The sequence below is a fragment of the Bombus bifarius genome, unplaced genomic scaffold (assembly GCF_011952205.1).
Source record: "Bombus bifarius isolate JDL3187 unplaced genomic scaffold, Bbif_JDL3187 scf7180000007992, whole genome shotgun sequence".
Classification (NCBI taxonomy): Eukaryota; Metazoa; Arthropoda; class Insecta; order Hymenoptera; family Apidae; genus Bombus; species Bombus bifarius.
Window position 1 is genome coordinate 4,154,955 of NW_022884373.1, and position 15,156 is coordinate 4,170,110.

A 15,156-nucleotide genomic window follows, 5' to 3' on the forward strand; every position below is an offset into this window, starting at 1 on the left:
GCTTTTATGAATTTCCATGAGTAAATAGATTTAATGTTCAATCTACCATTTCTTTCGCAAAACGTCGCGCGGAATTGTCTACGTTTTTGAATATTGTTTTCTTCTTCTTTATGATTTGTACAAGGTAAGCTACCGCCCATGTGTCGTTCAGTTTGATGATTATACTGTCTACCCCGCTGCTTAGGCTGACCTTCTTTTGTTCGTGTAAGGAGGTTTGCTCACATGCAGGGATATTTTTGGCCGATTTTTAATTGTCAATAACTAAGAAACAAAGCCGAAAAGGCTATCATGTTATTGTTGATTTTCGTCTTCTTGATTCATGGTTTATTTCGGCTTCAAGAATCACCTCTTAAATTTTTTGATATCTGTAGCCGAATACACTGTATATATGATTTCGAAACGCAGCTATGTACATAGTACTGGTCAGTAGATTTACACACTCTGTTTGAAGATACGAAATTAATTAATATTTGGAAATTATAATCAACTATTTCTTTTTTATATGAAATCGAATAATTTTTTTCGTGAAAACTTTCGGTTTTATCTCGTTAATATTTATAAGTATTTGTTATTCCAATATTCATACTGTGTTTTTTGTATCTCCTTCACCAGACTTTAACAAATAAAAATGTTTATTCATATCAATTTGGGAAAAATTTATTAAAAATGACAAAGACTGGGAAGAACGTATGTCTTTTAAGATTACCTGCCTTACAGTAATTTATGGAGTATGGCACTTTCTGACGCTTATACTCCCTACGCGATCAGAATTATTTAACTTTAATTAAAGGAGAAAGCACATTGGTCTGCACGTCACATACACGAAATTTTATTAATCCTTTTCTTGGAACAAAATTTCAATGAATACAATTATTCGCTAAGGAAAAGTGTGTAAAAAATAGGAAATCATACTTTGTTATTCACATGTCTTTATTAACAAATGCGAGGGGATAATAAATAATCGTGTCGCGCGAGTAATAAATAAAATACAACAATGTCCTGGCGATTGTTAAAAAATGAAAAACTCTTAAGCCAGCCTCGAAATTCGACCTCTTCGACTCGTCGTCAATCGAGCCAGGTGCTCGTCTCTTTATCCTATCAATTTCTTACCGAATCAGTTACCTTTTACCGCGTACACGTGTTGTTGAACGAACGGTCCTAATGTTCCATTCTCCCGTCTCTAAACTATCAATTTCTAATTTATCAACTTTGATCTCAAAAGAGTCATAAATAATTTGATTGTTCGCACGACGAGATAATAGAACTTTTCTTCCGCTCTGTGTGGCAGAATGATCGACAATCTTCGATCGATCGGTCGTATAGCACAAACTAGCATCGATCGACGATCATCCATTGTGGTTCTGGTGGTTATTTGGCGTGCGTCTCTTTGGTCTCTCGATCGTACGATCGATCCATCGTTAAGAATATGAGTTAATCATAGAATGAATCATGGCGCCGATGGCAATCGACGTATTTTTGTAACCGCGATCTAATAGTTTCCTGATGAGCTACCGGAATTGATCGACGACGAGGAGGCCGAGGAGGACGAGGAAGAAGAATACGAATTCGATCCGCTGCCTGGCGAGTAATAGGAGTATGCGAGATTCTGGGCTTCCACACCGTTGGTCGGCGTCCAGACGCGGGAATACGGTCCATTTCCGTCCCATGTGTTCGCTGGATCGTAGCTCGACGTGGTCGAGGGCATAGGTGGAGCTCCGTACGCCGGTGACGCAGCTGGTTCCATCGACATTCCTGCAACAGTAAGTTTCGCTGTTCTCATCTTTTTCGTCGAAAATTGTTGTTCGCATTGTAATGATATTGAATAAAATGTCGGTTTTCTCGATACCTAATGGAATTTATCTGATTATAGTCGCAATACATACCCATTGGCATCATCATTCCACCCTTCTTAAAGAACTGCACAGCGATGAATCCAACGACTAAGAGGATCGCGAGTTTCGAGAGCACTAGAGCCTTCAATGCTTTCAAACCAATGATAGCAACGAAGATAGGCATCAAAGCCTTCAATTTTAGTTTCAACAACAACAGGAATGGCAACAGCAGCTTCTTCTTTAACATTCCCCTAGCTTGACTGGTCGCAACTTCGTTTCCTTTGAATTCGATATCCAAATCAGCCAAACTTCTGCTGGGTCTGTACTTGAGACTAGCATCCACGAAGGGTAAATCGATTCCATAGTCAAAGCTCTTCAGGTACTTGAAAGTCCTCGCAACGATAGCTTCGTCCACTGTATCCAACGACCTAGCTTCCGTGCTAGTCCCGAGTTTTCCATCTAAATATCCAAGCACCTCTTGCTTCAAGCAAGACATCCAAGAGTCCGCGGCGATGCACTCGTTGAGAGACTTGGAGAGGAAATCTTGACTGGCCAGGCAGCTTCCTGCCATCAACACAACTGCTACTGTCGCTACGAAAATCCTCATGTTGATCCTTTGATTATCCCTGGAATTAGTTATCCCAAAGTGGTCTTCGCTGCACGACTTCTACACTTTGTTTCTCGAACAAAACGCGAAACGATCGATCGTCCACCCGTATGTGTGCGAGCGAGCGATCGCCGATCGAACTGCGACTGGCAGAGGAGTGGCCCGCCCCTTTTATTTAATTTGCCCCCTGTGAATCTATGTTATTCGGTCGCGCATGCCGGGAATTGACGATCGAAGGAAAATTATTCAAATTTCACTGGCACATAGAGCGGCTTCTCCTCTACACCCCTCTCTCTCTCCTCCTTAAGTACGTGCGTGCACGCGTCCCGACGCGTTTACGACCGCGTATACGTATGTAGCGTCGCGTATCGCGTACACGATGGCATGCGCGACGCCTCGCCACACGGGAAACGGAACTTGTCCCGCGTTCACCATCGATTCGTGCTCTCCTCAACTTGGATGTCGTTTCTAACGCCCCACTCGCAAGCACGCGATCTCTATGCCTTCTATGATCTGTAAAGAACACACGCTTTGGACAACGAATAACCGTTCTCGTTGTACGTCGACAGATGGCCGGTGAACGGGAACGTTTTAGTTTCCACCGACGATTTTTGATCGTTTGACACGATCATATATGGATCGATGGAATGTTTGCTGGGTTTTAATAGATTGTGCTATTTCAATAAGTCGTTGGTATGCAGGTTTCTTGGCTGGTGTTACTGTTATAGGGCATTTCATAAAGTGAACCGATCTGGTTATATTATTATTTATTTGTGCAATTATTTTCATTAATATTCGAGCTCTTTAAAATGGTATAACTTTTTTAATATTGGACTAAACGACTTGAGTTTTTTTAAGAACTTAGAAGAATCAGTTTATTAAATGTCGTGTAGGAAAGATTTTGAAAAAGCTGCAATTGGCCAGAACTGGAAAAAAAGGAAGAGAAATAGTACAATACATTCTTTACAATGTTTTTTATCTTAGTCTGTACTGAAAATTCAAACAATGCGTTTCGTAGATTTTTGTCAGTTGCATACGTATTAAAAATTTCATCGAGATCGATTGATTGACAGAAACAAGCGGCAGGCACCGAAAGAGACTAACAATTTTAAGACTTTTTATTACAATTATAGGTCAAAAGTTATGAAAAACTGTGATTTTCCCTAGCCTTAACTGTTTTTAGCTCATAGCAACGTTTACAGATTTTGATGATATATTGTACACGTATATAACTTACATGAATTTACAAACGTATTTAAATTTTCATAAAAAGAAATGAAGGAAGTGACTTCCGCTACGTTTTTTAAAATTCTGACAAACTGCAATTTCCTTAGAATTTTTTTCACATCTAGTAAATTAATTCTTCTAACTGATCTTTCAAAGAAAAAGAAACTCGTCGTGTAGTCCAATTTTAAAAAAGATATTCTGTTTTAAAGAATGTCCGAATATTAATGAGAGTGACTATATTTTTTAGGGAAGTTTTGCATATGTGAAAAGATTATTTCACAATTAAGCTAAATTTTATATATCAGTTAAAAAATTCGATATTTCAAATGACGTAAAGATGGAACCTTATAATTTCAACTGTGCGTACGAGATTTACTTGCAAGAGATACGTTAGACTATTGAGTCCGATTTAAAGCTTCAATTATAAAATATCAACTGTTACTCCTAAGATGATTAAAAAATCGACGCTTTAGTGGCCTGCAAGAAATGTGTATAACTTTAAAATGCTGTAAATCGTTGAGTGAAATGTTGCACTTCAGTGTGATAATTGCATATCATCTACTACGATAACGACATAATCGGAAAGCGTAGTTTCGAATAAATGATGTTTAAGGTTTAAAGAAAAAGGAAAGCACAAGGTGCTGGAAGATCACTGCAAAGACGAAACAGGATTTCCATTTTATAGGAACACATGTGCGGAACAAAGCGATGATTTCCAAGCCAAGCGAAGTAATAGCTGCGTCTGATTATTGTCGGGCATAATCTTCTTGCAAAACCGGACTGCGTCTGATTCTACTTAACAATAATTTTTTATCGTGTTTTTATAATTAATTGTCGACAAGGATGGATCGTATCAATTACAGGGGAGAAGTTCCATCGCCATTCATGCCGTTGAGCTATAAAATGAGCTACACCGTTAATGGGCCATTTACGTTCATGATGCGATAAACGTTGCTTGAAATAGTTTCACGCATTACCGTGAACGAAGATCTGATTTCTTGCGTGTTAGATGAGACACGGGGCCATTTAATAATATCATTTAATGAATCGTTTTGAATCTTCGTCGATGTCTTTTTGTTCTCAAGATTGGGTTCCAGGGCTATTAGGATAATGATAGTAATAACAGGTACATTCTTATTGTAACACGGTTATATTAGATCCTACAAAGACATCATTGTAACGTGATCAAAACCTAAGGCTACATATTATTACAACGATAATCTAGATTATCATCTTCTGTGAATTATTTCGCAGGTTAACATTTATTATGAAGAACTTTCTATTACTTTTACTTCAGACTCAGATTGCTAATTTTAATCTGAAATACTCCTTTCAATCCTTATAAATAATGTTCTCTAACAGATTTCATCCTGTTATTATCCACTACTTATACACATTAAGTACATACTTCATAAGGATTATGAAGTTATTATTGCAGTATAGGTGTCTATATAAAGAGAAAGTCAAACAGGCCGAGTAAATTGCAATAATAATTTATTAAATAAAGAGTATAGAGGAAAGGTGGAAGACAGGTATTTTACAAAAGTCGCGACAGTAAACAAGATGTACGGGTGAGTGTTTTACGATTGCGCGTGTCCAGAATACGCAAGGTTTTGCGCGAATGACGCCAATGGCTGTTCGTCGTCTTGGAAGGATCTATATTGAGCTTGGTACTCCCATGGTCCGTGAGCGGTCAATGGAGCTGCATGACCGTCAGCGGCAATTTTCTTGCACAGCTGGAAGATCGCCATACCGACGGAGACGATGAAGCTGAAGAATGAAAGTTGAAGAGCGTTCCAGGCTTTAAGACCAAGGACACCGATGGCTAGGGGGATGAGAGTCATGGCCTTGAGCAAGACGAACACCAGGATGGGGATGACGACCTTCTTCAACTTGGACTTGCGAGCCTCTTCGACGGCACGACCTTGGCCAAACTTGACGTTGAAGGTGAGCTGATCGTCGTCAATGTCCCTGGCGCTCACCTTCACGGACGAGTCCATAGGCAGCTTAAAGGTCACGTCGTGAGAGGTCAGGTAGGTCTGCACATTGTCCAGGAAAGAGCCCTCGCTGCGAGCCGAGACTTCTTCGACGGGGTACGAGTTGCGAGTCACCTCCACGGTTTCAGAGACCTGCGACCGACAAAGAGGAAAGTGAATCTACTTTCGTGAGCATTGGGTTCAAACCAGGTTAAACGAAATCATGCAACGCCATTTCACTCTCTAAAACTACCAAACCGTAAAAGTGATTGGGTCACAACCACTGTGGTAACTGGTTGTGGATAAGGTGATAAAAGTAAAGCGAGAATGGAAAGATGATTGCTTGCATAACCGGGTTGGAACGAGTTAGCAGACACTTGCCTTGAAGCTGTCTTTGCGGAAGATCTGGTCCAGGAGATTTAAGACCTTGAATTTCATGCAGGAAACCTCGTCGTTCTTTTGAGAGCACTCGATTTTCGTCTGATCAACCATCTGGTCTATACCACTACCCTTCCAGAGGTCGTTCTTCGCGGGTTGAGCGGCCGCCAGGGCCAACATGGCGCACAACACAAACAGCTTCATGATTTTCCTAATGTGGAGACGAGAACTCGTGGTACCCTGAAGAAGATCTTGAGGACGATTGCACGACGACTGATGCCAATGGGTTGGGCATCAGGCTATTTATACGGAGCCCCCGTCGTCGAATCGTCGGACGTTCGTCGCGTAGCGGAGCATCCGACATACACGACGCCCCCACTTTCATCCGGCCACGAATTTTCTTTTCTTTCAGTATGGTGTTCGATTATCGAGGCCTCGAGGTGATCGTGACGGGAATATGGGATTGTGCAAGATCAGCAAAGCCGAAAGAAAGCTTCGCCGCGACCGATATCTGTCAAGAGAGTCGCGTGCTACGTTAAAGACACGCTATTATGCTACACGATAACGGCAAGTGTTACGTTGATCCCCACCAGGAAGAATTTTGTTAACTATTAGCTGTGCGTGTTTTGTGCACTATTTTGTAATCTACTCTCGATTGTGAGATCAAGTTTAATATTGATTTAGTATAAATTACATTTGGTATTTATATCTTAGGGTTGAAATGGAAAATAAGACATGAGAAAGGTAACTTTACCATATTGCGGTTTCGGTTAATAAGTATTATATCTATGATTAGTTTTTAAAATTTCTGCTATTGACATAGAAGTTGTACAGTTGATATTACTTTATGTCAGAATTGAGGGTTCGCTTGACATTCATACCAAATTGATCAAAATATCTATCATTTCATTAACCTCGATCATGTATTCATAAAAAAATCCACTCACGCATTAAGCTGGGCGAAACTTTCGAATATTTGGCCTGCTATCATACAGCATCGTTTTAGCTAGCAAAGCGGAAGTGGCGTGCGCAAGCCAGTAAGAACAGAAGACCCTTCATCCTTGGCACCAATGCCACCGTAACATTGGCATTGAATCGATCGTTCATTCATACCACGAACACGGTACTTTCCACACGTCTGTTTCATCAACACTTGAGTGCTCCCCACCCCGTTTCGAATGATGACAAGATATCTACCCTTTGAATCAATCTTTGAAAATTAGGCATACCTGAACGATACAATTTTCATTTTATTACATATTAATCTTTATTTCATATAGAATAACCTTATAAAGTTTCCAATTTTATTACAATTTATAAAATTCACGAAATATCTTAAATATAATAAAACATGGGATCTACGAATAATATTTATAGACACAAATTTCATTCGCTTCGTTTATTTTCTGAAACTAGCTTTTGAGAAATATATTTATTTGATTTATTTGGATTATGATGTTTAATGAAGTTTAATGAAGATTGATGCGTACATTTTACTCTTTAATGTTTCAATTAAACCTCGTGTACTATCTGATTTGATAAAGGAGTTGTTCTAATCACATTAGAGATGCGCGTTGCGTGCGAGTTTCTCGTGCGAGAATGTGCGCGTGGGGTTGTGACAAGACACTTTTGTCCGCCTTGCCGACTTCCTTCTGCTCGTAACAATGAACCGGTAATTGGAATTTTGGGTCGAGTTTGCATAAGCATTCAGGACGTTGTAGTGCCATCGATGTCACCTTTCCGACTCTTCGAACACTCTAATTTTTCCTTCGTGAATTTCCACGCTCACGACCTGTATTTTCCCCGTTTACGTTCCCTTTTGGCTTCCTGTCCACGCAGAGCCGTGGTCGATATGGAATCATGGAACACGGGTTTATTGTAATGAAATTGCACTCTGAAATTCGCGGAACTGTTTAGAATGAAGAATTAATTCTAGTTAGCTTCATACATCGATTTTGACAAGAACAATATCTACTTTTACTATGTCATGAACGATCTCAGACTTTGCTGTTCGAGTTGATCGATTTAATTACTCCCACGATACTCGATTTCCAGCGGATCTACCTGAACGACCACTGAATGCCAAAGTAACTTTTTCCACTTTCTCGGTCATTAAACACCCACTTTGATCGATTCTCATCGCGTAGGCAAATGAAAAAAAGGAAAGTGATCAAATTCGCCCATTTCTTTTTTTCTTTGATGATTAGGGTGAGAATGACAGATGGAGACAAGATATGATGAGACCATGTAAGAAATTTTATTTATAAATAAGTCAGAGTCGCGCTTTAATAAATAATAAATAGAACGATTCTAGGGGGAGGAAATTGAGGTTCTTCGTCAGCTTATTTTCTGTACCCCCTATAGGGACCATGAGCTGCCGTTTCCCAGTGTGGTGGGTGCTCTACTGGTGGGTGTCCGTAGTGCACGACCTCGTAGGCGACCTTGGGTTTCGTCAGCTTGAAGATCATCATCGCTCCACTGAGCACCATCGAGAGGAGACCCAGGGTGAGAGCTTTCCAGGTCTTCAGAGCAATCAAGGCAAGAGCGAGCGGCACCAGAGCGGTAGCTTTGAACTTCAGACCCAGCAGGAACGGTATCATAACCTTCTTAACGAATCCACGGCCTATAAATATCATCCAGATAAGTGTATGAGATCAGTTGTATTTTATTTCTTCCTCTTTATAAAACAAATTTTGTTACCTTGACCGTTCGAGGAGTCAGACAAAGGAACAGTCAAGCTTCTGGGCATGGTATCCACTAAGGCTCTCGGCACAATATTGGAGCCAACGATAGCCTCAGGCAGCTTAGCCTCCAGCTGGTGACTCGACAGGTACGCGTCTAGTTTCTCCAACATCAAAGACCTAAGTAGTTCTTTCCTTGCAGGATCTACTGAGTCGTACTGCGGAGGGTAGTATTCTTCATTGCTTTCTTCGGCCATGTTTCGAGATTTAACTATTGCTAAGTCGTCCGTAATGGCTAGTCTGTCTTCTTTCACAGCTTGGCTAAGGTAGGCCAGAACTTTGGGTTTCACGCATGATAACATGGACTCGTTGTCGATGCATCTGTAAGATGAAATTAATTATTGATCGCTAAATCCAGAGCATAATTTTATTATCTTTGTTACTTTTAAAATATATTGCAATAACTTCATTTTTTTAATGAATAAATTTTTTGTTTTCATCTTCGAGCTCACCTGTAATAAATGTTTTGAAGAGCGTCAGCTGTTGTTTCAGTCCTCTGCGCAGCGGTGAGGGCGGCCAGAAGGGCGACAGACGAGACGATCGTTGTGAACTTCATGACAGTACCCACCGATTTGCGAGTCTAAGCACCGAATGCCGACTCGAATGAAGACGACGCGGTTTTATAGTCGATGGAAGCCACGCACGGCCGATGAATTTTGATCAGGGACGTGTGCCCGGCTGAAAAGAAAGAAGAAAGCCTCATTATCTAGGGTGCCGATGTTTTCACGGCTCCGTATTCTTTCCCTATGGGACGATTTTAGTTTCGACATTCGCTATTTCCGGCCCATTTTAGCTCCACATATGACCCGAAACTATATAGAGGAAATTTTTCGTTTCTAGCTGTCGTGGCGCTCGCGAAATAACACGATTATGGACGATTCGGGAAGACAGCGTTTAAAAAAGAAGGCACAGCGTGATAGCTACTTCGAGCAAAGGAAAACTAACGACGACGAAGTGAAATTGTACGAGGGTCAATCGTGAGAGGAGAATAGATGAAAGTAAAAACTGTTTATGTGTGAGGAGTAATGAGGGCTAGTGGAAACTGGTAGAAAGTAATTTTATACGAGGATTTGGCTCGCGCTTGCGTAAGATTCGTGTGAATGGGTGGCGCAGTGTTTGTTTTCTTAAATAAGGTACGAATCACGAGCGTAAATTGATCTTACCGTAGTAGAATTTCAGCTCTGCACAGTGAAAGATAGATGATTGTCGATATATTAATTAAATGAGTTTGTCATTTCATTCTTCTAATAATTATGATAGAAATATGTTCGTGGAATGCTTAGCAAATAATAAATTTATAACATCGACCGAGGTTTCGATAAGCATTGCATTATATTATACTGGTTTTGGTAATATAAAGTATGATACAATAGTAGTTGTTCTTTTTACATCATTTATTACGAACGAAACAATAATATACGTTACAACTTCGAGGTAGTGTAATCGAAGTATTAGTTTATCTTTGTACAATACATAACTTACAGACTATACATAACCTAGTTGTTAACGCGTACAATAAATAATAGTTGGGTATGGCACCCGAGAAGGTAATAATAAATAATCATATCTAAAAATAAATAAATCATTGGATGTAGTATTAAGATTCCCGTATTCGATCCATTCGCACGTATAATGTATCGACTTACATTTGAATTAAATTATTTATAAATTACACATACATAAATTACCACTTTCTTGTGACTACACAACGATATCGTACTGGGTAAAATGTCACAGAGAAAATATTTTTAATTGCATAAAATATGTAAGAAAATCTACTATTGAACAGTAGTACTTGGAGAAACGTGAAACTATCATAATCACGCAATCCAGTGCATGATCGAGGATTGTTATCTAAGAGTTACATTTCTGTTACTTTCCTGACAAAGTGTCAAAAGAACGAAGTTTGACATTTCATCAGAAAATTTCATTCTGCTTCAGATAGTACCGAAGATTGAACAAGTGCTTAAGAAACACTTCGTAACAAAAACTCCAAAAAGATCTTGTATTTACATTCCTAATAGAAAGTATTTAATGAAATCGAATAGAAAGCTCGTTTCTTCTCGATTTAGTATTCGTCCCATCACAAATTCCACGTAACGCTACCATGACTGCAAGCACTAAGCTTCACAAGGAACAATCGAAGTACTTTTACATATTACAAAAAGTGTCCTTATTATCATAGAATACTTTAATAAATTGGACGTAAAATTATCTGACATTCTCTACCCAAATAATCAATTCATGGCCTTGACACTAACTAATAGCCTACAGCCGTGTCCGTGGCCGCCTTGATAACGCCTAGCGGAACAGACCCACCAGTCGTACCCATGTCGGAGACTTCAACGCGTGGCGATGTGATGCCAGAAGTTGGTGACTTCAACATATGTTCTTGTCCCCACGACAATTCTTCATTACTTAGTAACAAAAATTCACACCGAGTTTATTCGGTATTTATGTGACATGGATACGTTCTCAAGCAATCTCCACCATCTTGACCCAATCTAGCCGCGTTGAAATATCTGTGGAACTTCTTGCTGGACGAGCTTTCGGTCCCCGTACGTTTCAACTCCTGTGGATCTCTGAAATAGAAAAGAAAAATTAAAATCAAGTTGTTAATGTACTCCTGACACCTTTTCGCATCGAAATCAGTCGATAATCATGTTATAACATAAACCCTGACCCTGTTTTCCTTACCAACGCTTGCATCTAGTCGACATGCGTGATACTTTCGCCATTTAGCGGCTCTAGGTTCGCTAACAAGATAATTTCTCTTTAATAAACGAACTACGGAAGAATTTGCCAAGTGATTGCATTACTTCCTGCTGGAACTAATGATTCTTTTGTGAGCCGCGTTTATTGTTGTCAGAGAACAGTCAACGGAAAGAGCGTAAGAAGAAAAAGAGTCGAATCCGCATGGAACGTGATTCAACGTTCCGATTCGAGCGATTCGGAGCAGTGGCCACCTTTCTCTTTATGATTGACGCCCGAAGTGATCGAATTCGAACGTGGTACACAGGTGAATGAATAATTAATAGCACGATGATCGATACGACAACGATGGAATTTTTGCATAATTTATAGATTAAAAGAAATTAGTTTTAGAAGAACTACAACGGTAGTGGAAGCTATTCTTCGTATTTGTCTACCGGTAGACGAAACTACATAAATTCGTTCTCTTTTCCACGCTTTCCAGTACGATCATAAATTAAATCAGCTTCCTTCGGATAATAATAACGAACGATGGATTTAGTTGACCGTACGATTCATCTTTTGCTCTTACCTGGACAGTTCGTTCGAAACGAGGTTGCTGTGCGGCGTATACACAGCCGGATTCTTGTACATACTGCACACGAGCCTCTCTTTGCAACTTTCTTCGACGAATCTAAGTTGCTTAAATATATCTTCAAGTCTGTTAATTATCGGTCCATAATATTCATCGTCGTATCCTGATCGTTGCGTAACCACTGTTGCTTTCGAATCTATCTGACTGCTCTTCGCCGAAACTTGTCTTGCATTTTGCTGTCCAAACGCAATGTACGAATTCTTTATATTTGTCGCAGTTGGCAACATCGTTGACGGCAGATTTGCAGGATTTAAAGGGACATTGACGACAGTTGGCGAAGCTGGTTGAACAACTGTTCTACGATTATTATCAACGTATGCTGAGTAGGCCAGATTATGAGCAGATGTCAGTGGACGTTTTTCTAAATACGGAGAAGCTATTGGCTGCGCGTTTGGCGCATACTGAGGAATACCATACGTTCCAGAGTAAGTGGGCGCTGGGAATGGCGCCGGCAGCACTCCTGGTGGAGGTCGAGCTGGCACCGTGCCAGCTCCTACAGGCTCGGTTTGAACTTCGTAAGGCTCTTCGTAAGGTTCGATGCCCCATTCCTTCAATTCCTCGATGTCTTTTCGATATTGAATATGAGGATGAGCATAATCGTAGCCATCGAATTCATCGTCGTGATGGTGATGGTTGTAGTAAGTTGGAACTGGTACTGGAACTGGTACGTGGTGATGATGATGCGCTACCTGGAATAGTAATGGAATATTAATGGTAATATTTTAGAGATCAGCCCTTATTGACATCAAAGTGTCGTTAGAGTGATGTAATAATCACCTGATGATGATGGTGGTGGTACTTTGTACTGTGCGCAGAATAGTAGCTCGAGCATAGCTTAAAAACGTGCGCAAATGCTGGGATAAAGAAAAGTAACAATTTCAGGAAGAGCTTCTTCGCTGTGCCGACACCGAACAGGAACGGTATCACGAACATGAACTTCAATTTGATTAGCTTGATGATGAGCAACAGGGCTAACAAGCTTGTCATCAGCTTGTTCTGTATAAATTTTCCTGAAATAGGAAGGGTCGATTAAATCCTTCAGAATGTTTAACTCGCTAGAAAGATATTGATATGTATTATCACAAATTAAATAATTATTCATCGTACTAATTTTCTTGAAGATTCTTCCTTGGCTTTCTAAGCCTTGCTGACCGAAGTCTACTCTAACCAAAGCGCCATTTTCATCAATCTCACGAGGACTTATTCGAATCGTGGCTCCTTCGAAGAAAAAATCGGGTAATTGAATCTGATAATCCCTGGTCGCGAGAAATTTCATCGCCCTCTTCCGCAGCGCGTTAGTCACTTCCTCCAAAGGTGACTGCTCCTCGCCGAACTGTCGACCTCTTTCCTCTCCCTTCTCCTCTTCACTTTCCTCTTCGTCGCAATTATCCTTACTGGACCTTTCCACCAGATTCTCATCCATGGAATCATCTTGATCACTCTTCCTGCGACACGTTCCATAATCCAAATTATTTTTCGTCATAGTCAAACCCTCAAACACTGTGATATTGTCTCTCTCCACGAAAACATTGTCTAGGTATGTGTAAGCATTTTTCTGTATGCAGGAGAACGTTACGGATCGATCACAGTCCCTGATCAATCCTTTCCACAATTCATTCTCAGTCTGGTTTAGCGACAAACCACTGAAGTTAAATATCTTTGCGTAATTCTTCAAATTCTTAACATCGAAGAACTGGCAGTTTGCATGCACCACGCACAAATATACGATCACGATCACGGATCTTAAATGCATCCTTGACGAAGACTAGATTTCACCGGATAAGTATTTTTTAAATATTTAAATAGAACTTCACCTGTATCTGATTGAACAAGATTTAGCACAATCAAAGATATAGATAGTTGAAGCGTGTATAGACCAGAAATCAGAACGACGATTAATACACTTTTGATTTCGTCACACCGATATTACCCTATCCACGTGCACCTTTTATCACTTCCGTTGCCCCCTCCAATGATCACGACCTCGATATCAATCTGAATGGATCACACCTCCTTCAAACGTTTTAGGGATCGGCGATTCCTTCCTTCGATTTCAAACAATCCAGTCGCATCGTAAATTGTTTATCGATTCGTTCGACATGTCCGTGTCATTTAGCCGGCATGTCACATCATCTTCGCCCAACTTGTTCGCCTTCTCCGTTCCTTCTCGCGAGACGCGTTCCGTTCGATCTCCCGCTCAAAACTAACCACAAGCTTCTCGGTTCTCGGTTACAATTCACCTGAGCGTCAAGTGTGTCAAAGACCCTCCTACTCCGTCTACGGCCGCTCCGTGGAAGGTCATTATCGTCTCCTCTCTGACTGCAACCGGCCACGCGTCCAGCTACACGCGCGCGCGTGTTAAAAGGCGTTGACGAAGATTTCGGACTTTGTATGCACCGTCAATCCAAGCTCCTTGGCAATGCGCACGGTGAAAGCGGCTGGGAAACCTGTCAACTTCTCTTCGCAACGTTTTCAGTCGAGTTAAACCGCGTGAATCGCATTATGGTCACCGAGGCATTTTGGTCACGTGCGACGGCACTCGACGCTGATATGAAAATTACAAGTTATACCAAGTACTGGAACCTCTGTGATTCAGTTTGTTGCTGCTATTATGAATATTACGGGTATATAAACTCATTAAGCATTAACTTAAAGCTTACTTGCATTTAATGGCAGGATTATGAATAGCGCTAGATATTATTAACTCGTTTTATTGTTGTATCTGAGAGGACTCGAGCCTAACAATTATTTTAGATGTTAAAAAGCTACTGCAACGGTATTATATAAACAATTTTCTATGTAACATATTAAACCGTTAACAAGTATCCATTGTAACTGTCGTGACAGACAAAAAGAATTCGCAAACTTGCGACAAATGTCGTCGTTTCTCGTTAAACTTCTTCTATGGATTCAACAGAAACTGCAAATCATTGGACCGTTGCAGATTGCTGTTTATGTGCCATCAGACCGGTCTGGTGCGAGTTCGCAAGTGATCCCGTTTCGATTATCTCTCGATTATAGCCGCGGGACGTCTAGGATTGCTTCTTGC

General features: G+C 40.5%; 4 protein-coding genes and 1 long non-coding RNA gene across 5 annotated transcripts; 1 reads left to right on the forward strand and 4 right to left on the reverse strand.

Moving 5' to 3' along the window:
• Positions 1 to 802: 802 nt before the first annotated feature.
• LOC117205680 lies at positions 803 to 2,778 on the reverse strand. Its single transcript, XM_033444348.1, has 2 exons — positions 1,884 to 2,778; positions 803 to 1,752 (listed from the first exon to the last, which is right to left on the reverse strand). Exons 1-2 carry the CDS (start codon positions 2,437 to 2,439, stop codon positions 1,490 to 1,492), a joined length of 819 nt encoding a protein of 272 aa, XP_033300239.1. The 5' UTR covers positions 2,440 to 2,778; the 3' UTR covers positions 803 to 1,489.
• Positions 1,674 to 9,365, forward strand: LOC117205683. Its single transcript, XR_004487271.1, has 4 exons — positions 1,674 to 1,760; positions 8,385 to 8,850; positions 8,904 to 9,027; positions 9,254 to 9,365. It is a non-coding gene; the product is annotated as an uncharacterized LOC117205683 (long non-coding RNA).
• Positions 5,144 to 6,282, reverse strand: LOC117205681. The gene is made up of 2 exons (XM_033444349.1): positions 6,024 to 6,282; positions 5,144 to 5,795 (listed from the first exon to the last, which is right to left on the reverse strand). Exons 1-2 carry the CDS (start codon positions 6,222 to 6,224, stop codon positions 5,247 to 5,249), a joined length of 750 nt encoding a protein of 249 aa, XP_033300240.1. The 5' UTR covers positions 6,225 to 6,282; the 3' UTR covers positions 5,144 to 5,246.
• On the reverse strand, positions 8,196 to 9,317 carry LOC117205682. Its single transcript, XM_033444350.1, has 3 exons — positions 9,214 to 9,317; positions 8,721 to 9,082; positions 8,196 to 8,643 (listed from the first exon to the last, which is right to left on the reverse strand). Exons 1-3 carry the CDS (start codon positions 9,315 to 9,317, stop codon positions 8,363 to 8,365), a joined length of 747 nt encoding a protein of 248 aa, XP_033300241.1. The 3' UTR covers positions 8,196 to 8,362.
• Positions 9,366 to 10,074: 709 nt separating the features above from the next.
• LOC117205679 lies at positions 10,075 to 14,684 on the reverse strand. The gene is made up of 4 exons (XM_033444347.1): positions 13,215 to 14,684; positions 12,885 to 13,117; positions 12,045 to 12,796; positions 10,075 to 11,343 (listed from the first exon to the last, which is right to left on the reverse strand). Exons 1-4 carry the CDS (start codon positions 13,858 to 13,860, stop codon positions 11,205 to 11,207), a joined length of 1,770 nt encoding a protein of 589 aa, XP_033300238.1. The 5' UTR covers positions 13,861 to 14,684; the 3' UTR covers positions 10,075 to 11,204.
• Positions 14,685 to 15,156: the final 472 nt, after the last annotated feature.